The following is a 23,181-nucleotide window of genomic DNA, read 5'->3' as shown; positions in this document are numbered from 1 at the left end:
TTTGATTATCAATGTTTCTTCACCGGGTAGGCGTGACCGTGCGTTCCCAGATCGGCGTATGGCCCCTTCAAGGATCCGGGGTTACCAATCTCGTAACGCTGGCCGTCTTTCTTGCATACAGCCCTGACCGAACCGCTAAACCCAGAGATCCTTAACTTTGGGTTGCTACTAGGCGCATTGCATCTAATACAAAATAGCCGGCTCTTCACTACAACTCTAAGGGTCGTTAGACAGTAATACAACCTCATACTTGAGATTAGGTTTGCAATGTCTTCGACTCGGTTAATCACATTTGCCTCAAATTCGTCTGATCACGACCCAGTCGTCCCGCCGTTGTGTGGTCCGGGGTACGTCAAGCGGCGCACACGTGCGAAGACGGGACAGAATGTAACCATCACGTCCGGAAGGTAGGGTTTCAGAGAAGCATATGCTTGTTTCTCATTTGAGGATTGCTTATTTTCCACTGTGTACTCCCGCCGGGTTCCTATTGAATGCTTACGTAGTACAAGACTGACTTGCATCGCGAGCCGTTCCGCTCCGTATGACCTCTCGTTCGTCCCCGGCTAGGCGCAGAGGGAATCCGATGACATCTGACTTTACGTCCGTATACCACGAGTCTAAATTGCACTGCGGCTCGATGCATTCGTCTATGCACGTCTCCCGTCAGCACTCCACGTCTAAGCGTAAGCTCCTGTCATCACTCATCGCCCATCACTTGCTAAAGATGGGGTGATTTTCGAGTTTCATTATGTAAAAGAGGCACCTTCTATTCCAGGTTTTTGGGATTCCTTTCTCCGGGCCGTTTGGTCAGTCCCCCCCTGAACGATCAACCTCAGCCGACTCGGTTCCTTGTCCCGCGATCTCCGCCCGCTTTCATATCCGACCCACGGTTCTCAGACTCTTATGAAGATCCGATGAACCATTCTTATTAGACCCGGCTGCGCGGCCTCGTCCAATGACGTCGCCCCTATTCGGATCGTCGCATCACTGACGTTGCTTCGAATGGAGGCCTCGAACGCCTACTAGATTCCTTGCTGTTTCTTACCTTTTAGCCTAAACAAGATCCTGCCCTATAGAATAACGGATTCGGAAACACCCATGTACTATGTCACCCACGTCGGCCCAATAGAGGAGAATATCAACCTCATTACATGGACTTATAAAGGCATAATTACGTACCAAATTACGACAAGTAATATACTCCCGTCCTTATTAGGACATGGCATGACGAATTGGGAACTTGGTTCCTGACTAGAACGTGTTTAGCTTTTTATGCAACTTTCAGATGACGCCCAAGTATACCTAGATAACTGATGTTTGATTTATAGTTCCTTTCTAGGTCTTGATGCCAGGTATTTCGTCTTAGTAATGTTACAGTTCCAAACTTTGCTCAGATACGATTGTCTCCAACCAGGTATGATCACAAGGGAATCATATTTCCTTTTCCCCCCTCTATGCTTAAATTGATCCATGGAACTATGTTGAGCAACTAGTTGCGATCTTCCTGCCGTGAGTTCCGTTGCTATAACCTCCCAGTTGAGCATCTATATGATTACGTGTCAAGGCCTCGTCATCTTCTTTGTTGTCCAGTTCGCGTATACAAGGACGTAACACCGATATAGCATGGCGGGCGAAGTGCTCCGAGCAGGAGTTTAGGGAATGGGGTAGGTAGTTTGAAAGTTCACTGGTTGAGATGTAGACAAGGCCGGTCTCGGGTTTGTCCAATGTTTTTGATGAATCAACCTTAACTCTCTGTTCTACTGCATAGGTGTTTCTAAAGGCGGATAAAGGCGGGATTCTAATTAGAACGAAATTTTGCTCACACTCCATATGCCTATACTCGATGTCACTAATGGCTTCTATCACATAGTCTCCGTAGCTAGGTATTAAGGAACTTTGGTATTCCGTGGATTCATGATCAGGCATCGTTTTGAGTACTATAACTGGGCTATACTGAATTTACGTAACAGCATTTCAAGCTTATGAACTTCGATAGTAATGGGCTATTAGTTGTGCCCTTAAAGTGTCCCCTAGGTCTTGCCTATACAAGGAATTTTTCTCGTAAAACAGACTAATATTTGGTACCTTATAATACACATATATTCATGGAAATGAATTTTATAGTAAACTCTTAGTTAGATTCCAATGACTATTCACTGATTGAAGGGCAACGCTTCATGTAGACGTGTTATATATTACCAGTAGAAATTAAGCATTCGTAGGCCGGTCATTAGTATAGTAACTACACGTTATACCTGTAATATGGTCTTTTAACATTGCCAAGCCCTCATGTTTATTGGTCAAGTATGTATTGCTGAAGCATGGCGCTTCTCTCGTCTTCATTTGGCTTTGGTTTTGAATTCCTAGAAAATTTTAATTTTTACTGGTATACCATTTCACGTTAAGCTTAATTCTATCAGATTTGCTTTAATCTCTGAAGTCATACTAAACTCCTGTAATGTCATTAAACCATCCCCGCCCTGATGAGCTTGGAAACATCTACCTAGGTAGGTGTCCTTTAAGTATAGAGAAAGGAGGATATACTAGTCAAGCTTATACTATTATTGCCTACTAATTGCTTCTTACTCTCAGGGTGACTATTGGTTCACCGAAAATAAGTAAACCTGTTAGTGTAGTTTGTAGCATCATGTACGTAATTAAGGGATGCTGTTCTCGTAAGGGGTTTCCAATCAGGACATCTAAGCGCAAGTTGATGATTTATTTATGTTGCGAGACTCTTCGTCCTTTTACCTAGTATGTTTTAATACCCTGAACGGCTTAAAATTATGATGCATTACCTACCTAATCCAGACAGCACTTTCACGACCAATGAGTCTTCGGCCGCTGCAGCACTTTTCCGTCAAGCTTAACCTCAACCCCATCCTTCTCATGGTAGAAGCATAAGCATCCCGCAATACTCGCACACTCAAGCGTCGGAATTTTATAGTACCAAACCAGGTCATCGTACTTCCGTCCTCCCCCTTCGTCACCCCCAAGGTCTACGTGATAATAATTCGCCACGCCCTTATACGGACACGCAGTCGTAGTCCCGCTCTCCCTCAGCTTATCCCGCGCCACCGCCGTCGCCGGCACATAGAACCGGCACGGCAGCCCCGTCTCATAGAGATGATACGAAGAGTTCGTCTGCGCAACCAGATGTCCGTCAACGCGGATCTCCAGGGGCCGTGAAGAATGTAGTACGTCGACCCGTCGGAACGGGTCTTTCGGATGCACATAGATCGGGACGTCCTCCTCGAACCAGGCATCTGCAGCCGCGAACTCAACCCGCACCATTTTCTCCAGCGGCTTACAGGAAGGGCTTAGCGCGTCCCCGAAGGCGAGGACCCGGTCCGTAGTCCGGCCTCCAACGCTAAGTGCTGCTGTCCAGTACTGAGGATTCTCGTTACCAGGCAAACTACGCGGGCGGTATGTAAACGACTCTATTGGTAGGTAATAGTACGGGTAGTACTCGTGCTCCCAGACATAGAGCGCCGACGTCGTGTCGGCTACGTACACGTTGTTGAACAGGATCCGTACTCGGCGGGATGTGGCAAGCGTCTTAACGGGGCCGTTTTCTAGTAACGTCTTCCCAAGCTTGAGGAGATCTGATTTCGCGGGTGGGTTTGCCATGCCGGAGTCCGGTTTTCTAGTTTTCCTCAATAATGATATAGGTAATAGAAGGTCTAATATCAAAAATTCAAACAAGAGCTCTTATATCACCTCAGCAAAGTTCGGAGAAGACAATTTAGAGTTTATGAATTATTTCTTGATTATTATTACTTTTTTAACCGCCGTAACTAACCTAATGTACGTGTAAGTTATTTGACTGTTGATGATTGGGATCAGTCAAGGCGGGGTAGCTACCCCAGCTACAAGTTCAAGTTCAACCAGATATATGGCTTTCAGTGCCTTTACATCATGAACCTGCATGATAGGCTGTAACCTTCATGATGTATCATTATCTGAGGACTGAGGACGTGAAATACTTGTGCCGTGTAACCCACTCTTGCGGTTGTACCGTGTACGCCACAATCTGTGCCTCTAAAAACCAACGATGGCGACAGTGAAACCGTCCTAAACCCGCAAATTGTACAAACCAATGCGGCGACTATCTGATATCAGCTAATTTAATATAAAGGGTATCTCTCAAATGACAACGTCCCCCGAATCCAGAGGCCTTGTAGAAGCTTTTCCTCCTATGCATACCTTTATTTGCTCCTAAAAGACGGCCCAATTCCTGAAATCCTCTCGTGTGCCGTTGATGTTAGGGACGCCTTTCCATGCATGATACTTCCAATGCACCCGTATGCCTTCCTATGATCCTGTGCCCGTTGTTATGCCAGACCATAGCGTAATATAAAAGTCTGATGGGTGAAGAGAAGTACCGAAACCCAAATGTATCCCCTCTTAACGCCATCGCAATGCCGTTATAAAATGGTGAATGGTATGATACGAATACCGCCGCGTGGTTCATCTTCGCCATGTTAACTTCTTCAATCATCAAGAAAAGGGTCGAAATCAACCTCCAACCTCTTAGCTGCGGGCTCCTCCCGGATATCCTGCTCGGTAAGCCCATGCTTGTCTAGCCAGAGCTTGCGCAGCACCTGATAAATGAATAGGTACTGGGACTCGGCTTGGACCATCTGCTTGCGCTGCTCCCTGAGCGCGTCAACCGTTTTATAGACAATATCCTCCCCACCCCTGGTGGCATTCATCTCAAGACGATCCACATCGCCTGAATCTATCTCTCGCATGAGATGCTCAAGGGCCATGAATGTTCCGCTTCTTCCCACACCTGCCGAACAGTGAATGATTCGTGGGTTGTCCTCGCTCGCATTCTTCTCTCGCGAAAGACGCATGAGCTCGAAGAAGCTGTCAATGTCCTCGAGAGCCGGGACTCCGAAGTCGGGCCACTTGCGGTAAAGAAGGTGCCATACAATCATGTCGTCCTCCCGGCCCTCGACGTGAATGCTGAGCTTTCGAACCTCAATTGCACCGTTCGCATGCTCTTCGATATCAACACACTTGATCTCGGCGTGAAAACCGTCTCCGAATTCGTCGTCCTCGCCTATTACCCATGGCTCTTCCTCGACGAACCGAGGAAAATATGGGTAGCACTTCTCCATTCCACCCTCGTGTGTCTCGGTCAACATCACAATTACAGCTGGACTTTGTAGCTGCTCCACTACCATTCGCCAAACGTGATCCATAGTCCCGGATTTTGGTCCTTGCATAGCGATGTAACGATGCGGTGGCTTGGACTGAGGATCTAGGAGGGAACGAAGAGTAATGGGCGACGCATTGATATAATCGAGCTGACCGTCTGGCACCTGTAGCTTGACGCGGTTATTGGCCCATGGTTGGATATTCGCGTACCGGTCGAGGATCTTAGTCTCGGGTGTCGTAACGCGTGCAAATCTGAAATTTGGGGATGGGTTATGCAATGACTCCTGGAGACGAAAACGCTCCGTCCAGTTAAGATCGTGGAACTTAGCCTCGATATCTGTAATTAGAGTAGGGATTATTAGCATCTCAATACTATAAACATATGCAAACAAAATGTTGCGCTTTCAGCGTGGTATAGACATACCTTGCTGGGACTGATTCAGGAAAGCTGGAATCCTGGGTTTGGGGGTTTCCTTGATCATTTCCTTCTCACTTTTGTCATCAATACCGCCAGCTGGTGTCGATCTGCCAAGTTCGACTGCGCTATCCTGACTAGCTACGGCGGGTGAAGCAGACATAGGTAACGAAGCCGGAGTGGGGGATCGGGCGCGTTTATGCGAATGTCGAAAATGGAACCCTCGACGAAAAGGCGATTTCGAAGGTAGATCATTGCGAGAAGCATGGTTGGTTGGAATGGTCAAGGTCGGCGGTGGTTCACGGCAGCCCACAGGGCCAAGTTTGCTTTCGGACGATGATTTGTCGGGAGGTGATCCAGATAGGATTCCGGCGGGGGGAGTCGTAGGAGAAGCCCTCTTAGTGCGCCGGAAACGCGAGGATATCGAGTCCATTATGGTTGGACGACCCGTAGAAAAATGGTATAAAACGGTAGCGAGAATGACGACGGGAAGACGATGGTGGAGTAGTGAGGGCCACGTAGACTCCGCAACGGCTGGTCGTGAGAGTGAGGGGACCAATGTAATGCAGCGTTTCCCTGACAGAATTTTAGAGGCAGCGAATATTCAATTAAAGAAGAGGAAGAGGCGGAGCTTGTCTACGAGCTCCAAGTAATTGGCACGTGGTAATTAATTGATGTGCAATTCCAATGAGGCAAGGCGAGGCAATGGGATGCGATGTGGTGCGAGGCTAGGCCTACGTAGTGGGGAAAGAAGAAGAAGAAGTTATATTAAATTGCCAATAAGGATCAAGGCAAGGCTACCACCTAGGTATTTGGTCATGGGTAACTTGGAATGAAGCGTTGGATTTTGAATAATAAGTTAAAGAAGAAGAAGAAGAAAAAGAAGAAGAAATTAAGAAGTGAAGAGAACTGAGGTTATTTTCGGTGTTGCTTCCAAAGAATTACCTGGTGGTAGTTGGAGGATACCGTCAACCTGGATTGGGAAGATGGCAAGGATGGAGAGGCAGCGTAGCAGGGGAATTAAATAAGAATGTGGGTCGCTATTGGCAGGTCTCCAGGTCTCGGATGCCAGATGGTCAGGTAGTACAATCGGTACCGCATAACAATAAGAAACAATGAATGATCTGGAAGTCACGGTCCGTTCACATGTGCTTGACCAGCTGAGGTGGATTTTTTTTAATAGCGGGGACATGATGCATTATAGGGTACGGGTACGTACCGGTGCAGTAATTCGTAATGGACTAGGGTTGCCCCATGAACATGACAACTTTAGGCTAGGTACCTACCCATAGGTACTAGGTAGGTGTACCTAGGTGTACCTAGGCTTAGCAGATCTTTACAGAAACCTTAGAAGAAACCTTAGAAGAAACCTTAGAAGGAAACTATCAGTTGTTCAGTGTACCCACACCTGAGGCCTATCATGTTTCAGTGAGAATGTGAAAATGGTAACGGATCAGTCTGACAATTATATTTAGCATACCTCAGGTAGGTATTTGGCTACGAATCATTCCAACTTGTGGGATTGAAGGGATGACGTTTTGGGAGAGTTACAGACTGGTACGTGACTACCTATGTACCTAACTTAAACTAACTTAAACAAGCAAACGGCAGAGCGCTTAAAGATGGCCCGAGCTTAGCCCTAATGGCTGCTAGTTACAAACAGTTAACAGCTACAAACATCGCATTCAGCTGATCACATTATTGGGACTATTTACTGGAAATCATCATTACAAGTTATTAGAGTGGTAGCTAATAATATGGAGGCTAAACCCCTTCTATTGTATATATTTAATATCCCTATCCATTTACTTCGGTTGAAGTTGAATAAAAGGGGCTGTTGCGAAGTAAGCTATTGGCAGCGTAGAAACGAAAGTTGATCACTTCAGTAGTTGTCACTATATCAGCTTCTTGAACTAGAGCGTATTTTTCTAAACTAGGTCATGCTCGAACCATGGGCGAACCTGTGTGTGCGTCCCTCGTCCAACCACTCGGTGTTATTTCGTTTAAATCCCACTGCTGCATCAATTCTCCAGGCCCCTCTGGAAGTAATTTTTCACCTGTCTCATCCTCGTTTATCCATAACATACAAGTGATGAGATTGCGCTCATAGAACGGTATTCTAGTCAGTGCCTCACGCGTGTCCTGGTCCTCTCGTAGCATGGCCATTGGTAGACGGGCTCCAGTAGTGGTCTCTATCCAGGTGCTATCCTCAGCCAACATCTCTAAAACATCTGGTGATGACACCCAATCTTGTGTCTTCTCTGGGCTCGTTGATAATGGTACCCTTGCTAGCCAGGCGTCAGGTTTAAAGCCGCCGATGTTGAGTACATGAATTGGAAAACTAGCATTGGAAATGAAGTCGCGACGCACCCAGGCCGACCAGGAATGCGGCAGTGTTAGATCTCGGGGCTGCACGTCGATGGCCCAGAGCCTCTCAAGATTAACGGAGTTTAGACAGGCAAAGTCTTTCAGAACTGGGAGAACTGAAGGAAGAGCTGAAGGCAATCGGGTTAGTAACCCAACATATGGGGTTTGGGCAATATCGTCGCTGCATAGAGTCGCCCAGACACCCCGAGATAAAGTGCCAGGAAGGCGCAGGGAAAGATTAATAAGGCACGTTTTGAGTTCTGCGGCGCGGCTGGTTTGACGGTGCGCGCCCTGACTGGGCGACTGGACAGAGAAAATATCAGGGCAAATCCGTGGGAGACGCAGGCGCAGGTGTTGTAACCGAGGGAGGGTATCACGGATAGAATCACATAAGTGCGAATGTGGTTGCGAACCTAGAGCGAAGTTATGGATGACGCTGCCGTATCTTATATCGATTTCCAGGCTTATGCAGGAAGCGGGTAAGTTGTTTATAATAGAAGAGATTTCACTTGAGCCAGTATATGGAAATGGAAAATCCACTAAGATTGATACAACCGTGGGCTTAAGCCTCGTAATCCGTGAGCAAAGTCGTCTCAGAGCTTCTAGCCTAACTTCAGCCGTTTGCTTGGCTTCGGCTGTATCATAGGGGTTGACGGGAATAGCACCCATGCGCAATGTGAGAGAACGGATCTCATGGTCTGCGCAGTTTTCCACGAACTTAACAAGACGTTGTTGGTTTAAAACAACGTCGTCATATAGGACAGACAGGGCTAGAGGCCGCCATTTTCTGCAACACAGGATAGAGGGGACAAGCGTCGCATTGTTATCCTTAGCAAGCCGTTTAAAGATTTCTAACAGAATCTCTGGTGCTAACTCAGCAATAGATGAAACCGGCGAGGCCATAGTGTAATTAAAGAATTCCGAAATGGGCCTCGGGGAGGAAAGGGAGAGAATGTTGTATTGGTGAAAAGAAGAAAATACCCCATATTAGCGCAGCCAGTATTAATTCCGAATAAATGTATACCTTTTTTATACTCAAGTGCCTAACTAGCCTATCTAAGGTAACTTATCTCCCTGACAATTAAAATAATAATTACCGGAAATACATAAAGCATCTACATATTTCAACTTTGATTCTACTCTAATTTCTTTATGGCTAATGTGGATTATTAATTGACTTTTTAGGAGACTATAGTGTACCGAACTTCTCGATAGGCATAGTCCTATAAGACTTATTTTGAATATATTTATGACAAGATTATTTCCATTGACTTGCCATATTTGTTGCATAGTTAAGAGATATACATATCTTAGCCCTACCTAAACAATTAACTGCTAGTCCTTCAATTATCCCCTTGGTGACTCCTCTCTTGGCTTATATAAGCTATATTGGGATATATCAAGCTCGCCGTTTGAGGTGTATTCGTCATAGTAGAGTTTGCGAGTCCTGTCACGTTTAAATATGAAATGCAGATTGACTATTGAGATTTATGTGGCGTGTTATCTTAACGAAGGATAAAACGAGTTACTGACCAACCCAGAGTACCGCAATAATTCCCCCATTGATTTCCTATGCAAGTGCTTGCCCAATTCTTTTGGTGAATCTACGGGTGGTTCAGGTACATGGTGCCCCTTTATTAATCTTTATGATGTAGTCATTGTAGTGTGACAGTGACTAACAGTTGCTGCTTCACCATTACACACAATACAAGTAGGGTAGTACCATTACTTCAAAAAGATAAGAAGAGTTTCCAACAGCGTAGTTACACCTAATTTGGGCAATTTCTTCTGAAGTGAAACTCGCTAGTAGGCAAAACACGTGTAAGGAGATTCCTATGATATGTGTCAAGGCTGTCTTCATTCATTCCCTGCGAGTCAGACGACCATCATATCTGTATTTACACTGATTCAGAAAGCCATGAAATATCTACACAAGTTACATCATTTTATTGCATATACCTATCTAACTAGACACTATGGAATCTATGCGTAGGCAACTTTATGTACAAGATTATTTAAACACATAGAGCACCCTCAGTTTGGCCTTCCTCTTAAAAAACCCCCCCAGAGAACTTTTTTTCACTTATCATGAAAGAAATTTGCTGCCAGACAACTACCAGAACAATAATCTCAACATGTCCTCTCAAGACAACAGTCAGGATAGCGACTTAGACATTGCGATAAACTACCTAACGACACGAAGCACCACACCCGCACCAAACAACACGAACGGCGCGAATGGCACCAACGCTACGAAAACAGAATCTAATTTTGGCAGCAGCGAGAGTCCTAAAACTGTGAGATGGGCCGAGCCAATTGAGTCAGAGATTCCGAACACTCCCTCTGATGACTCTGCTCCGAAGTCAGGCTAAATCAAGTTTCTGGGAGTAGCATTTAGATAAGTACATAGCTATCCTAATGGATTCCAAGGTAGCATACAATATCTAGCTTAGTAGCGCCGTCTTTGCTTCCTTCAAGGACATTGAACAAGGATTACTGGCGATATCACCTTTACGTATTTAGATTATCCACAGTCCCGATTTCTGTTCTTCATTACTTAGTCTCTTGGCGATATTGATATTCTCTCGATCGATAGATGTGTCGGATCCCATTATATCTCTAATAATTCAGTATTTTATGCATCAAGTTACTTTAGTTTGAGCCATAAGTGAATCCCCCTTCCTAAGTCTTACTGGTCTTAGTAATTTCTTTTTAGTCTCCCGACCCCACGGTTGAACGCAATAAGTTTGATATATTTTGGTGCGTAAGCCAAATCTCACCAACCACAACACAACACAACATGTTCCCTGACATGTTCCCAAACCGGGTCCCATAGCTCAGTTGGTTAGAGCGTCGTACTAATATTACATTGAAGTTATATCTAGTCAATGCGAAGGCCGGCGGTTCGAGCCCGCCTGGGACCAATATTTTTGGTGGTCTCGGAGTCGTCCGCATATAGTGGCACGTAATAGTTGCGATTGTGGATACCTTAGGGTTAACGCCAACTGGAGATACTTTAGCTTAACTTTTTCTAATTAGCGCTTCTTGGTAAGCATCGGCTCCTTTCTAAGCAACGGGTACATAAATTTCTAAGCAGGCACGTACACAAATGGGTCGGGGGAGTACCTAATCGACGTGATATTACCTACCTACATACTGCAGGAATGGATCCGGACAAGGCGACGGCGCATATATCTTTCCGATTTGACCATGTTCGGCATCATCAGCTGCCCCTTCACGATGCGCGAAACGAATATCATTGTCAAAATACGTACTATTACATATCTCAAGTATGTAGCCAGTAACTCATCGGGGAGTTGATAATTGGAGCAGAAATGTCATATTAGTAAAAAGCACCCGAGAATCTAGAAATAAGTTCATGCTATACGTAATGGAAAAAGTAGTATAAATCCATGTGTCCATATCAAATAGGTACCTGATAGATTTATTTAATTGCAATATCCTGAGAATTCTTTGTGACGAGACAAGATAGAAATCAAACATTAAACTCAACTTATACCTATATTCCAACATGTCTAAGCCTACAATATTGATCGTTGGCGGTTCATTCGCGCCGCCCGAGGTATACGATAATATCGTCGATGCTATTGCGGCAAAAGGCTATGATATCAAAGCTTTGCACTACCCGAGTGTTGGCTTGAGGGCTGGGCCAAGACCGGAAAAGCTGCCGACCATGTACGACGATGCTGCCTTTGTCGCCAAGGAGATATTCAAACTTGCGGACGAGGGGAAGGACAGTAAGTGTTATAGAGCTCCTAAAACCTAATTTATATAGATAGCGAAGGTCAAATGTTAACGCTACACGCTATAGTCGTTCTAGTCGCCCATTCCTACGGAGGTGTGCCAACCACCGAAAGCACTAAGGGACTCACCAAGAAAGAGAGGCAGAGCCAAGGTAAAAGGGGCGGAATTGTTGGGCTTGCCTACATGACAGCATTGGTACCGCCTGTAGGACGCTCTTCGCGAAGTCTTCTCGCAGAAATGCCTAGCGAAAATCGTGTCGAGTTTACTGATGTTAGTCACTTTTCCGTTTCTTCAATATTCGTGCTGCTTGTTCATTCGTCACCATCTGACACCGTCATAATAGGAGCAAGGTTGGATGGATTACGTCGATCTACCTGCCGCCGCTGCACTGATAATCTCAGATCTTCCCGACGCGAAAGAAAGAGAAGCAATCGTTGGAAAATTCCAAACCCACTCATCTGCTAGTTTTGCTTCTGAGTTGACATACCCCGGCTACAAGGACCTCCCAGTGTCGTACTTGCTGTGTGAGGAGGACGCCATTCTTCCGCCCAAGTATCAGAGAGAATGGATAGAGTCGATTGAGAAAGAGAGCGGGAACAAGGTCGATGTCACGTCTCTGCAGGTAGGGCACTGTCCTAGTTACACCAAGCCGCAGGAAGTAATCAACTGGATTGTGAATGCGGCAGCAAAGGGTGAATACAAGTAGGTCGAGATAAATATAGGCGGGATCGATAATTACCTACAGGGCAGTTATTTGAAATTGTATTATGTAACCTAGGTAGCTAGCTAAGAACTATTAAAATGAAAGCACTTTTCTATTTCGACGATGTGAAATTCCCAAGGTGCTTCAACAATAAAGGGGAGACATAGGACTTGAAACGTCTAGGTATAGATGATAGATCTTACTATACTATATGGTAGGTATAGGAACATGAAAAGCAAAGTAATGGACCCAACAATGCCCCCGCCTACACATATCCACTTAGGTACATGGGTATAGCTTTGAGATACCATGAACAGATCTCTCAATTTGAGGCTTAGAATACTAGCTAATAGTTAGGTTGGATAATGCAAGGCTCCACTATTCCTCCTGAGGATGTTTAAAAACCGAGAGGAGAATACTAGATAAAGTCATAGGTATTCTGACTTCTAAACGGTAGGTAGTTACATAAAATCTGAAAAAGCCGAAATGTCGAAATATAGCGAAGCATGTTGCAAGTACCATTTTTCTCCTTTTCCAGCAGTTAACCCTATATTTAACTCATTATACTCACCAGCCGCATCTTATAGAATCCCCCCCGTTGTTGACGAGGGCTATGAGCCCAAGGGCACGTATATTGAACTTAACGGTACCAAAACTTGTGAGTATTTGCATTAACCAATAAAAAAATCGAAATGCTGGTATCTCACACTGATATGACACTTCTTTATTGCGAAGACGTGACTGGGCCGGCAGATTCAGATAGGGCAATTTTAGCAGTTTACGATATTTTCGGCTTTTTCCCTCAGACGATCCAAGGAGCAGACATTCTGGCGTATGGCGACGCGGACAGGAAATATCAGGTGTTTATGCCCGATTTCTTTGAGGGTAATACGGCTGAACTGGAATGGTACCCGCCAACGGATGACGACAAGAAGGCAAAGATAGGCAAGTGGTTTCAGGAGGTTGCTGTGGTACGGGTCTCCCATAACTCTTTATTTTTTCATTTCATAATTTCCAGAACTACTCAACTCCTCCCACCCGAGAAGAGTCTTAAAAGAACTGTAAATGCATACTAGGGCAAATATTAACCCTGATATTTGTAGTGGTCGAACCATATGCATAAGGTCCGAGATTTTCTGGGGGCAGCAGAAGTACACAATAACAGTATCAAATCATGGGGTATTGTGGGTTACTGCTGGGGAGGTAAGATGGCTAGTATACTTGCCGGCCACGGTAGGGTCCCCTTTAAGGTTGCGGTTCAGACGTCCCCAGGGATGATTGACGCAGGGGACGCCGCAAATGTCAAGATCCCAACAATGGTTCTCGCATCCGGGGACGAGGACGTCGAAGATGTTAGGAAGTACGAGGAGAACCTTAAGGTCCCGAAACATGTCGAGATTTTTAAGGACCAGACACATGGGTTCATGAGTGCCCGCGCCAATCTCAAGGATGGCAGGGTGAGAGTCGAGTATGAAAGGGGCTATAAGCTTGCCTTAGGGTTCTTCCATGACCATTTCTGAGAGGGAATTCTCGTACTTTTTGATGTTCATCAGCACGACATGCCGCCTTCTACAGTTTCTATACGATCTTTGGGCGATACAATTCTAGTTTAGCCGTCCATAGTGTGAATAGCGCCAGATAGTACTGAACAGATAATATGAACATATTTATTAACTCATCCCAGCACTCCAACCCATGGTAGTATTTAAATAAATAATAAAAAGCTATATTTAGGTAGCGGTGGTGTGGTTGAATGGAATCACGTGATATTACGTTTACCTACACTAGGTATGTATAGGTAGTCTATTGAAAATAAATTGGATGTTGAGGTATAGGTTAGGTACTTAAATACTTACGAAGTAGCCATTAGGCTTTCGTTTAGGTAGGTTTGTGGGTCTTATCTTTAAACACGCTTTCAACGCGTCAAGCTCCCGGCGCCCAACTCTCCCCACTCACACATCCTCCCCCCAACCTTCCATAACAATAATTTTTATAACGCTCTCAGCCATGAACTGACGGATTGTTGAGTTTTGAAATATTTGATTTCTCGGTAAATAGCATATCACACCCAATAATTCTCAATTATCACCAACTATGCCGCGACCTAAGAGAACACGCGTCGCGTCGACTCGAACAGTCGCAAAAGCCAAAAGCCCCGAACCCGTTGTGGTACCGAAACAACCTGCCGAAACCAGCTCTGATATATACGATGTGAGTGACCGGGAAAAGGAAAAGGCAAAACAGAGACGTGAGTCGATGCGCGATGCGAACACTATTACGCGCACGCGATCTACATCTTCACACCAATTGAAGGCATTAGAGGTCGCGCGACAGCAACGCGACTCTGCCATGGATAGGCTAGAAAACATGACTTCGACGTCGAGCAGTCGGGCAGATGAGCCCGGAGAACCGTCAGAACATTCGGTCGAATTGGGGCGCAAAGTGGCCGGGACCCCGCAACAGAGGAGAATGGCGGACATGTCAGGACTGGACTTGGATGATTCAGACTTTGACGACTTGAATACAACATTTGATACCGCAGGTCCAGCAAGTGCGCAGCGATCAGCTGACACGTCTACTATGTCCGCCAGTGTTTTTAAACGACGGCCCCGCGCGGGAAGTTTTCTAAGTAGGGAGGATGGTTACATTCGTCCTAGCAGCCGGACGGGTCCCAACACGCCTGGTTATAGCTCGACATTTAACATCGGCATGTTTAAGAGGAGAGTACGAGAGCCTAGTATCCTTGGTACTGCCCAAAAGCCACGTCCTCAAAGATTAGAGCCCGAGCCCGAGCCGGAATCTGACCAGGATGAAGATGAAGAAGAAGAAGCAGCTGATGAAGAAGGGTTTGCCCCTGAAGCCGAATCAACCCCGCTTAAGCCTTCTAAGAGACGTTCCGGAGAGGTTGAGGCTGGTCCAGTGTCGCCGCAGGATTTACCACGCGCAAATTCGCGTAAGCGAAAATCCTCAGAAGGTCATGAACGCCGCGCAAGATCGTCCCCATTTGAAGACAATAAACCCGTCGAGGATCCCGTAGTACAGGGATCAGATTCAGAGTTATCATCTCCCCCATCTACTCCTCCACCTCGACAACAGAGTAGTAGGCCCGTAACACCCATTATGGACGAGGAGCTCATGGCGCCTCCATTAAGTAGCGGCTCCTCCCAGGAAGACCCAGAGGTCTGGCCGCCTCTCCAGTCGCTCACGCGAGCTCGCCTGAGACGGCCGGCCTCTGTCCTCCGAAGGACCCCAGTTGCAAACGATAATGTCTCCGATATCTCTTCGCCGCCCTCCTTAACTTACTCTCCAAATTACCGCGAGTCTTCTCCGCCGCCGCAGCAGGCCGCAAAGACCAAGCGCAAGGGTGCCTCCAAGCCGGAGCCTAAAGTCACGACTGCAGATTTAGCGGGCTTGTTACCGCGTCGGCGCCGTAGACACGCTAGAGCCGACGATGAGGATTCAGAAGCAGAGGTTGACATATCCGGCCTGGGTGATGATGACGACGAGCTCTCTTACCTTGACATTCGAGCCCGACGACACCCGGTGCGGCCGGGCTCCCGAGCAGGACAGTCTAGGAACCAGAATGCGGGACGGGCGCGTCCCACTTCGCGCGGTAAGACCGCAAAGCAGACTCCCAGCACTAATAGACGTACTACGATCACGTATGGCCGGACATCAGACAAAGAGAACCAAGGGGAGTCCGAGGATGATGGAGCAGAAGAAGGCGAGGCCGACGAGGAGCAGCAGGATGGGGAGGAAAGCAGTCAGGTCATGGTCTCGCGAGTGGGCGAGGAGCTAAAGAACGCAGCGCGCAAGTTCCAGGAGGTGGATAAATGGCAGCTCGACTACGAGGAGATGACGCAGAGTAGTTCACCACGAGGCGCTCGCTAAATTCGAAAAGTATCTTATTGTTATTCAAGGAGTATAGGAAAAGGGGTTTGGGAGACTGGGGTTTGAGGGTTGAAAGTTGTCCGGTCATGATGCATGATGCTTAGCATGGGTCTTCATCAAGTTGCTAGGTAGGTGTTTTACAGTCGGCTATGCTTATCGCTTTGGAAGGGCTAGGGGAATCGAATGACATGAAGATCGTATACTATTTGAGTGATATGATAGCTCGATACCTCAATCAATGCCAGCCAATCCATCTGCATTTGCTGCTATACACCATAATTTTTCATACCATGTTATCCCTTTTGAGCATATGATCATGTATCAAACCGTTCACTTGTGAACGTATGCCTTTCGGGAGCCAAAGCTCTACTCATGCCCAACTCCGCGAACGCCAAACCATGCATTTCGTAGAATTCATAAACCTGCCCACCTGCTCATTACTCTTATAGTCCCCGATCAACCAAATCCGATCCTTAGAAATAAGCTCTCGAGATTCGAAATAATCCCGTCCGTATCTAAGGTCTATGATCTCAGCGAGACGCTTTCCAAAGTCTGCTCCACCGTAGGAAGCAAGTCGGCGATCTTATTAGCGTCACGCAACGCTATCGTCACAGCGTCGGGTACCAGGCCCGTCATGAGTAGTTTCTACACGAAGTCAAGTCAGCCTTTTTTTTTGTGCAATCTCCCTAATTCCTCTCCCCCTTTCCACCTCGAGATTTCGAGATTTCGAGATTTCAAGCAACGACTAAAATTTTAAAATTTTATTTATTTATTGTAAAACTTACCCGCTTTACATCTTCGAACCCCAGCTCCTTCGCCGTGCACTCGCGCGTGACCTCCTCAGCCGCGAAATCGACGTACACGCGCGTGTCGCGGATGCGCACGACGACGTTATCCAGACGCATGAAAAGCCGAGCTAGTAGCAGCATGCGCCGCTCGTGCACGCGCAGCTTGACGCTGAAGATGCTGATCCCGTTGTCGTCGAGTTCGCTCTCGTATAGCATGACCTCGTCGAAGAAGAGGATCGGGTCCCGCCGTTTTAGAAGTTCGATTGGGATGGGATTGTTTGAGGGTGTGAATTCGAACTTGTTCTTCTGGGCCCCTTCTACCTCCTGCTCGCTTGATTTCTTGGATTCCTCCGTGTTAGTGTCGTTCTCGGTAGCTGCCGGACCCGGCGGCGGCGGGGGAGCTCGAGACGAGGGGGGGACGACGCTGCCCCGATACGTAGTGCTGTAGCTCCAATCGTACGGCCTGACTACATCTTTAATGCCAGCGCTGGTCTGCTCGCGGCTAGCAGACCAGCTCTTAGCGTAAGCGACCTGGAGCATGTTCCGATCGGTCTTGTCCACCGCGTCTAAAGCATCGCGAGCGTTGAACTCGACAGCCCAGCCGGAGGGCGCGTGGCGCACAGAAACGAGGTTGTCGCCGAAGATCATCTCGGGCACGGGGATGCCTAGCTCTTGCTCCAGAGCTTCGATAGGGCCGGCTTTTGAAATGGGCAGTTTCCGCGTTGAGATTATGAACGAGCCTTGTCGGTGAGATGTCGTCGCTTCCGCGATGTCTTCTGGCCGTGGAAATGGCTCGTTAGGCGAGGTTATGTGCGCTGCCATAGTTGGAGTTTGTTAGTTGTTGGTTTTTGGTTTTTGGTTTTTGGTAGGTGGAGGTAAAAGTATTGGTTTGGATGTTCAAAAATAATAGTCAATGTTGAAGTTTTGTCAAGCTCTAAGAATAAAATAGAGCTTTAACTTAGTATAGAGGGGCAGAGCTTCGTCACAGCGGGGTTGCTTTCCCAGAAATTGGAGGGGAGCATGAGTGACCCGACCTATGCCCCGCTCCCCACCTGACTTCACCTAACCTGTGCAGGGGCAGTTTGTATAAGAGACCTGACATAACCTGACCTGTGTAAAAGTTCAGTAGACCTGTGGAATAAAGTTCACCTAACCTATGGACCTTTATCATTTAGCGAATTTTTATAAGGTATATTTATCTATATAAATGCCGCACAATATATAAGGCATAATTGCTATATAGCAAAATAAGTATTATAATAACTGTTATAAAAAAATTAAAATAATATCGGTAGAGTAAATACTTAATAAATATTTAATAAGTACTAATCAATGGCTAAATTGGTCTATAGGAAAATAAGTACTCAATAAATACTCAGTGAGTATTAATCAATTAAATTATAAATGGCCAAATTGGTCCATAAGTAAGATGAACTTTATTCCACAGGTCTACTGAACTTTTACACAGGTCAGGTCATGTCAGGTCTCTCACACAAACTGCCCCTGCACAGGTAGGGTGGGGAGCGGGGCATAGGTCGGGTCACTCAGTTCCCCAAATTGGAGTTGGGACCTGACGGTAAGGTACATAGTACTATGTACCTACGAGGTACCTAAGCTTAATCCGTCAAGGCTCACCTGCAGCTAATCAAGTCTCTAACTTGGACTAAACGCATACCCATCCTATCGTAAGGCTTCCTAATGATATATTCCCACTCTACCCGTATAACAAATGTCGAGAAACATAGTGTATGCCATGTGGAACATTGACTCTAGTTGGCAGAGCACTATCGCTACCTTACCCAATAGTCTTTTCTGCCACCGGCCTTCTACTATAACACAATAGTTCCCTTAGTTAAAGCGACACGACTCTTATGCACCTTACCCAGCCTCACATTTCCCGGTATCCTCAGCCCAAGCAATGGAGCTACATGCTCCAAGTAATGTGAAGAGATGAACCCATTCCTCAAGTTTCTCAAGCACGACCGGCAACTCTCGCCCTCCTTGCTTCTTCGTCTCGATTAGCCGCAACACGAGCCAAGAAGTCTTGTCGGTTGACGTAAGACTCTTTCGACTTCCCAGCGAATTCGAGTTCGTCTTTAATACCCTCCTTATCGACAAATCCTGCCCAGTCCATGCGGCTCTTCTCGACCACGTTAAGCTTCTTGGCCTTTGCCTGTTCGCGCAATTGTAATCTTGCATCTATGCCGAGATTCAAGTCTGCGCGCTGTGTAAATCCTTCGATGACGGGCTCGAATATAGATCGGAAGGCTTTTCGAGGTTTCCGTCTAGGCTGACTATCCTCGGCTTTGGCGTCTTCGACTGACGTGGGATCTTGAGATGCTAGGTATAACTTCGCTTCCGCCGAATCTCGAGGCACCAGCTTTTCTTCGACGTGCACCTTACCAGCGAAATTGTAGGTACGCTTTATCTTGATCATTGATGCCAGCTCATCTCCACCTGGCTTCTCTGCTTGTGGTCTGTCCTTTGTACGTTTGGATTGTCCATCCGATCCCTGTTCCTGAACTGGCTTTTGGGGTTCCTTTTCCGTTTCTATGTCTGCTTTAGATGGTATTAAGGGAGCGGCGGTCATTTTAGCCCATAAATCGTCCACATCAATCGTTACTGGGCCGGTGGCTGTGCGCGACTTCTTTTCGACCTTCTCCGCTGCTCGCATACTCCGGGTCTTGATTAGCCCACCCTCGCCACCTTCATCATCCTCGACGTTGTCATCCTTCCGCTTTTCTTTCTTTCGTCTCTTCTTGCCCCTTTGTATTATCGCTTCGTCGCCCGAGTTCTCAAATCCATCGTCGGCATCGGCATCTGCATCGGCGCCTCGCTTCTTACTCGGTACCGCGACTAGTTGGACTTCATCATCTTCAGATTCTGAAGCCTCGGCGTCGATATCTAATGGTGCTGCATCGGGCGCGAAATCGGAATCTTCATCAGATGCATATTCTTCGTCTATGAGTGGTTCCTCGACCATATTTTAATAGTTTAATAGTTTAATAGAATGGGCGTAGGTTTTCTAATTTTTCTAATTTAGATGACGTCTATTCTGGAAAATGTAATCAATCTATTAGGTTACAGGCTGGAAGATGTTTGGCGCATGATTCGCGATTGCTAAAGAGCTGGGGGGGATTTTTGGAGCTTATGTCCTTTATCTTATCGAACTTGCCAAGATATATGGATCCATAATGTCTCCACTAAAGTGCAGGTACAAGTCTATCAAGTTGGTAGGTACTCCACACTTAAAATTCATATTCTCTTTAAACTTCAAGTCTAAACTAAAAGTGCTTCACTATGAATATTAACTCTATGTAGTTCTTCTCATACAGAGGTGTATAATAAAACCAAGCATCTAATGTACATATGCCAGTAATGCTTCTCAACCCCTCAGAACCCCCAGTACCCCTTCACAAGATACGCAGCATACCCGCCCAACCACAAAGTCGTAGCCATGGTGCCCCAGTAGCCAATTGGCCGACCCAAGCCTAATCCATTAATAAGACCCAGCTCCACGTGTAGAACTCGGAAAGTCAAGAGGGCGGTGAGGGCATTGCTGAGAGTTCTCTGGTTTGCGCCGTTCAGTTCAGCGAAGGCTGCAATGATGAGAGCCATTGGTACATTTTCGATAAAGTTTTGGTGGCAGCGGCTAGCCAGGTACAACTTGTTATTCGGGTCACCATTCTTGGATGAATTGTCGCCGACATAAAACTGGTCCTTGAGACGGTGGTATACAACCCGGCAGCTTAGAAAAACAAAGTATGCCGAGAATGGCATTGCAAAAGTACCAGTAACAGCTATCGTTGAGAGAATAGCTGTTAGTATTATCTTTATGGGCCTAGCTTAAGTATAGATAGTTAGAGGTAGAGATAACTTACGCAAGAGAGGCGCAAGTGCCGGGGTCGTAATTCCGATTGTAGACGACATATTGATCGGTATCGATTCGCAACGTATATATCTATGAGTTGCTGCTTAGAGATAGTTATAAGGAAAAGGAAAGAGAAATGCTTTGGTATAAAAGTCAATAGATCCTCAAGCAGATGAAGCCGTTATATAGACTTGTCTAAGTTGTCTTTTAGCGTCAACATCACCATTCGCGCGTATCCGCTTATTAGCATCCTTAGCATCCTTTGAAACGTCCGTACGAGATAATCCTTGCAATATGACTCATATCTCGTACGGGTAGCTATATTTATAATTTTTATTGTTCATCTTGCACTAACCCTTAAATGCTTCGAAGACGCTGCATTATTTACTACATTTTTGATACCACGATACTAGCTAGATAATGGGTTACACTTATAAAAGTGACAGCGGGTTATCGCACGGACACTACTATCGATATGAGGGATTATGTGTAAATGTCTAGAACTAACCCCATCTTTGTAGTTTTAATTATTGCTTATATATTATTCCTACTCAATACATCAAATGCCTTCACTTCGAGTTTTATAAGACGAGTAAAAGAATACCTTTATAATCTTACCTTCCACTTTCGATCAGCTAGAAAGGTTCGATTGGCTGCATGGATTTTCGATGCCAAGACCCTTGCCGTCCTCGATAACGTCTTCAGATCTTCCCCAGATTCTTAAATTCCCCCACAGTTTTAAAGTAAGATATTCTCGTGTGTAACCCAATTGTGTCATGAATGTCATAAATCCATTGACGTCACCAACTTGAACAGGTAAGTAGAAATCGAGTAAGCACCTCTTATAAAGTATAAAGTCAGTGTCTTTCAACATTCCAGCAAATTCATACCTACTTTTTTTATATCAATCAATAGCAGTATATCTTCTTCGGACCAATCACTAGTCATCATAAATCACAACCATATCCCAACTCAAGCATAATGTCTTCACAAAACAACAGTCAGCAGCCCTCTCTTATCGGCGGCCATGCCGAATACATCAAGGGAGCCACAGAAGTCAGTCTAATCGGCCATAATGAAATTATCTTATTACAAATATGCTAACAACGACCAGTCAGCTATCGGCAGCGCCACGGGCTCGCAGGCTTGGACTAGCTCCGGAGAGCAAGCCAAGGCCCATGCCGTAGATACCATGAAGACGGCTGGCGAGAACCGCGATTCATCTCAAGGGTTTGGCAAGGTCGAACAGAAGTTGGGACAAGCCACAGGCTGCGAAGGCATGGTCAAAGAGGGGGCGGCTAGCAAGAAGCCCGAATAGATGGAGAGAATCATCCACGCTCGTTTTCAAACATACCTACGCAATTGGTGAGGTATAAGATTACATTGTCAGTTCCATTAAGGTTTATGTATTATCATCGGGTATTGCGGTGACAGCTAAAAGGGTAGCATTGCATTCTCGGAAGACTGGGATTCATCATCCGCGTTGTATTATGTATACGTCTGTATTAAAATGTAGATAAGCTCTTGAAGGTACCCGATAGTGTTTACGACAAAATTCCCTTTTAAATTCCCAGCAAGGGCAGCTTTTGACACGATATTGAAACCTTTGGTTCACATGATAAGTATATTATACATACTATTACAACTGCCGCAGTAAGTCGATTAAAAACAGTAGCTCATAGCCTATTGGCTCAATTAGGAAGACCGTCTAAATGTGAGCAATCCGAAACTTCAATTTCAGGCTCCTACAATTCACAATTGGTAAGGTAGTTAATAACTTAAGAAATACTTCTAGAAAACAAAAAGCCGCAAGAAAATGACTAGTAGCTAATATCACCGTATGTCGCATTAGGGACTCAGTTCAAAACAAAACAAAACAAAAGTTAAGTCTCTAGTGTGACATAAAAGATCAACTAGACGTTTAATATACCCCCCCTTACTTACCTTTCCCCTCCTTTTTCTTGTCCATCCATTGCTTGGTGATGGCTTCTTATCTACATGTATACTCCCTATAAAGTTTAACCACAAGTACTCTTATTACATTAGGTAATTTTACTTAAACATTACGCCAAGTCAATATGCTTCTGTAAGCTGCTTATATTTTTCACAACTATTTAGGCACATTAGAGCCTCACGATAAGGGGACAGAGGAACATATGGAGTGTGGGGCTCAGTAGCAATGTCATAAACTATAAAGTTACATTGTAGCGAGGTT

General features: G+C 45.8%; 10 protein-coding genes and 1 non-coding gene across 11 annotated transcripts; 5 read left to right on the top strand and 6 right to left on the bottom strand.

Moving 5' to 3' along the window:
- Positions 1–2,668: 2,668 nt before the first annotated feature.
- On the bottom strand, positions 2,669–3,786 carry F4817DRAFT_352428 (DUF427-domain-containing protein). Its single transcript, XM_049305233.1, has 2 exons — positions 2,803–3,786; positions 2,669–2,751 (listed from the first exon to the last, which is right to left on the bottom strand). The coding sequence occupies exon 1, from the start codon at positions 3,628–3,630 to the stop codon at positions 2,821–2,823; it is 810 nt and encodes a 269-aa protein (XP_049154350.1). The 5' UTR covers positions 3,631–3,786; the 3' UTR covers positions 2,669–2,751; positions 2,803–2,820.
- Positions 3,787–6,734, bottom strand: F4817DRAFT_352424 (phosphatases II). The gene is made up of 3 exons (XM_049305232.1): positions 5,591–6,734; positions 4,207–5,503; positions 3,787–4,108 (listed from the first exon to the last, which is right to left on the bottom strand). Exons 1-2 carry the CDS (start codon positions 6,012–6,014, stop codon positions 4,494–4,496), a joined length of 1,434 nt encoding a protein of 477 aa, XP_049154349.1. The 5' UTR covers positions 6,015–6,734; the 3' UTR covers positions 3,787–4,108; positions 4,207–4,493.
- Positions 6,735–7,181: 447 nt separating this feature from the next.
- Positions 7,182–8,903, bottom strand: F4817DRAFT_352423 (uncharacterized protein). The gene has a single exon (XM_049305231.1). It carries the CDS (start codon positions 8,849–8,851, stop codon positions 7,520–7,522), a length of 1,332 nt encoding a protein of 443 aa, XP_049154348.1. The 5' UTR covers positions 8,852–8,903; the 3' UTR covers positions 7,182–7,519.
- Positions 8,904–10,774: 1,871 nt separating this feature from the next.
- Positions 10,775–10,872, top strand: F4817DRAFT_t148. The gene has a single exon. It is a non-coding gene; the product is annotated as a tRNA-Ile (tRNA).
- Positions 10,873–11,410: 538 nt separating this feature from the next.
- Positions 11,411–12,419, top strand: F4817DRAFT_369183 (alpha/beta-hydrolase; the record flags this gene model as incomplete). Its single annotated transcript, XM_049307326.1, has 3 exons — positions 11,411–11,706; positions 11,781–11,983; positions 12,057–12,419. Exons 1-3 carry the CDS (start codon positions 11,481–11,483, stop codon positions 12,417–12,419), a joined length of 792 nt encoding a protein of 263 aa, XP_049154347.1. The 5' UTR covers positions 11,411–11,480.
- A 483-nt stretch (positions 12,420–12,902) lies between these two features.
- F4817DRAFT_362122 (alpha/beta-hydrolase) lies at positions 12,903–13,936 on the top strand (the record flags this gene model as incomplete). The annotated part of the gene is made up of 4 exons (XM_049306485.1): positions 12,903–12,924; positions 12,991–13,074; positions 13,152–13,387; positions 13,520–13,936. 4 exons carry the CDS (start codon positions 12,903–12,905, stop codon positions 13,934–13,936), a joined length of 759 nt encoding a protein of 252 aa, XP_049154346.1.
- A 421-nt stretch (positions 13,937–14,357) lies between these two features.
- On the top strand, positions 14,358–16,688 carry F4817DRAFT_291507 (uncharacterized protein). The gene has a single exon (XM_049299680.1). It carries the CDS (start codon positions 14,511–14,513, stop codon positions 16,305–16,307), a length of 1,797 nt encoding a protein of 598 aa, XP_049154345.1. The 5' UTR covers positions 14,358–14,510; the 3' UTR covers positions 16,308–16,688.
- F4817DRAFT_291504 (TIP41-domain-containing protein) lies at positions 16,569–18,095 on the bottom strand. The gene is made up of 2 exons (XM_049299679.1): positions 17,093–18,095; positions 16,569–16,952 (listed from the first exon to the last, which is right to left on the bottom strand). The coding sequence occupies exons 1-2, from the start codon at positions 17,915–17,917 to the stop codon at positions 16,830–16,832; spliced, it is 948 nt and encodes a 315-aa protein (XP_049154344.1). The 5' UTR covers positions 17,918–18,095; the 3' UTR covers positions 16,569–16,829.
- A 773-nt stretch (positions 18,096–18,868) lies between these two features.
- F4817DRAFT_291482 (BCNT-domain-containing protein) lies at positions 18,869–20,212 on the bottom strand. Its single transcript, XM_049299678.1, has one exon. It carries the CDS (start codon positions 20,076–20,078, stop codon positions 19,068–19,070), a length of 1,011 nt encoding a protein of 336 aa, XP_049154343.1. The 5' UTR covers positions 20,079–20,212; the 3' UTR covers positions 18,869–19,067.
- A 276-nt stretch (positions 20,213–20,488) lies between these two features.
- On the bottom strand, positions 20,489–21,025 carry F4817DRAFT_362118 (membrane-associated, eicosanoid/glutathione metabolism protein; the record flags this gene model as incomplete). Its single annotated transcript, XM_049306484.1, has 2 exons — positions 20,489–20,895; positions 20,977–21,025. The coding sequence occupies 2 exons, from the start codon at positions 21,023–21,025 to the stop codon at positions 20,489–20,491; spliced, it is 456 nt and encodes a 151-aa protein (XP_049154342.1).
- Positions 21,026–21,509: 484 nt separating this feature from the next.
- On the top strand, positions 21,510–22,557 carry F4817DRAFT_352417 (uncharacterized protein). The gene is made up of 3 exons (XM_049305230.1): positions 21,510–21,709; positions 21,783–22,022; positions 22,081–22,557. Exons 2-3 carry the CDS (start codon positions 21,948–21,950, stop codon positions 22,282–22,284), a joined length of 279 nt encoding a protein of 92 aa, XP_049154341.1. The 5' UTR covers positions 21,510–21,709; positions 21,783–21,947; the 3' UTR covers positions 22,285–22,557.
- Positions 22,558–23,181: the final 624 nt, after the last annotated feature.

The sequence above is a fragment of the Daldinia loculata genome (assembly GCF_022478755.1).
Source record: "Daldinia loculata strain CBS 113971 unplaced genomic scaffold F4817scaffold_84, whole genome shotgun sequence".
Taxonomy (NCBI): Eukaryota; Fungi; Ascomycota; class Sordariomycetes; order Xylariales; family Hypoxylaceae; genus Daldinia; species Daldinia loculata.
The sequence above is the reverse complement of the archived record's forward strand: the minus strand, read 5'-3'. Positions and strand labels throughout refer to the sequence as shown.

Excerpts from the sequence above, each read along its gene's own strand:
- F4817DRAFT_291482 (XM_049299678.1), bottom strand. The coding sequence starts at position 20,078 with ATGGTCGAGGAACCACTCATAGACGAAGAATATGCATCTGATGAAGAT.
- F4817DRAFT_352423 (XM_049305231.1), bottom strand. The coding sequence starts at position 8,851 with ATGGCCTCGCCGGTTTCATCTATTGCTGAGTTAGCACCAGAGATTCTG.
- F4817DRAFT_291507 (XM_049299680.1), top strand. The coding sequence starts at position 14,511 with ATGCCGCGACCTAAGAGAACACGCGTCGCGTCGACTCGAACAGTCGCA.
- F4817DRAFT_352424 (XM_049305232.1), bottom strand. The coding sequence starts at position 6,014 with ATGGACTCGATATCCTCGCGTTTCCGGCGCACTAAGAGGGCTTCTCCT. Across the intron at positions 5,504-5,590 it reads CCTGAATCAGTCCCAGCAAG|ATATCGAGGCTAAGTTCCAC; the intron begins GTATGTCTATAC and ends CTCTAATTACAG.
- F4817DRAFT_291504 (XM_049299679.1), bottom strand. The coding sequence starts at position 17,917 with ATGGCAGCGCACATAACCTCGCCTAACGAGCCATTTCCACGGCCAGAA. Across the intron at positions 16,953-17,092 it reads GGTTCGAAGATGTAAAGCGG|AAACTACTCATGACGGGCCT; the intron begins GTAAGTTTTACA and ends GACTTCGTGTAG.
- F4817DRAFT_352417 (XM_049305230.1), top strand. The coding sequence starts at position 21,948 with ATGTCTTCACAAAACAACAGTCAGCAGCCCTCTCTTATCGGCGGCCAT. Across the intron at positions 22,023-22,080 it reads ACATCAAGGGAGCCACAGAA|TCAGCTATCGGCAGCGCCAC; the intron begins GTCAGTCTAATC and ends AACAACGACCAG.
- F4817DRAFT_352428 (XM_049305233.1), bottom strand. The coding sequence starts at position 3,630 with ATGGCAAACCCACCCGCGAAATCAGATCTCCTCAAGCTTGGGAAGACG.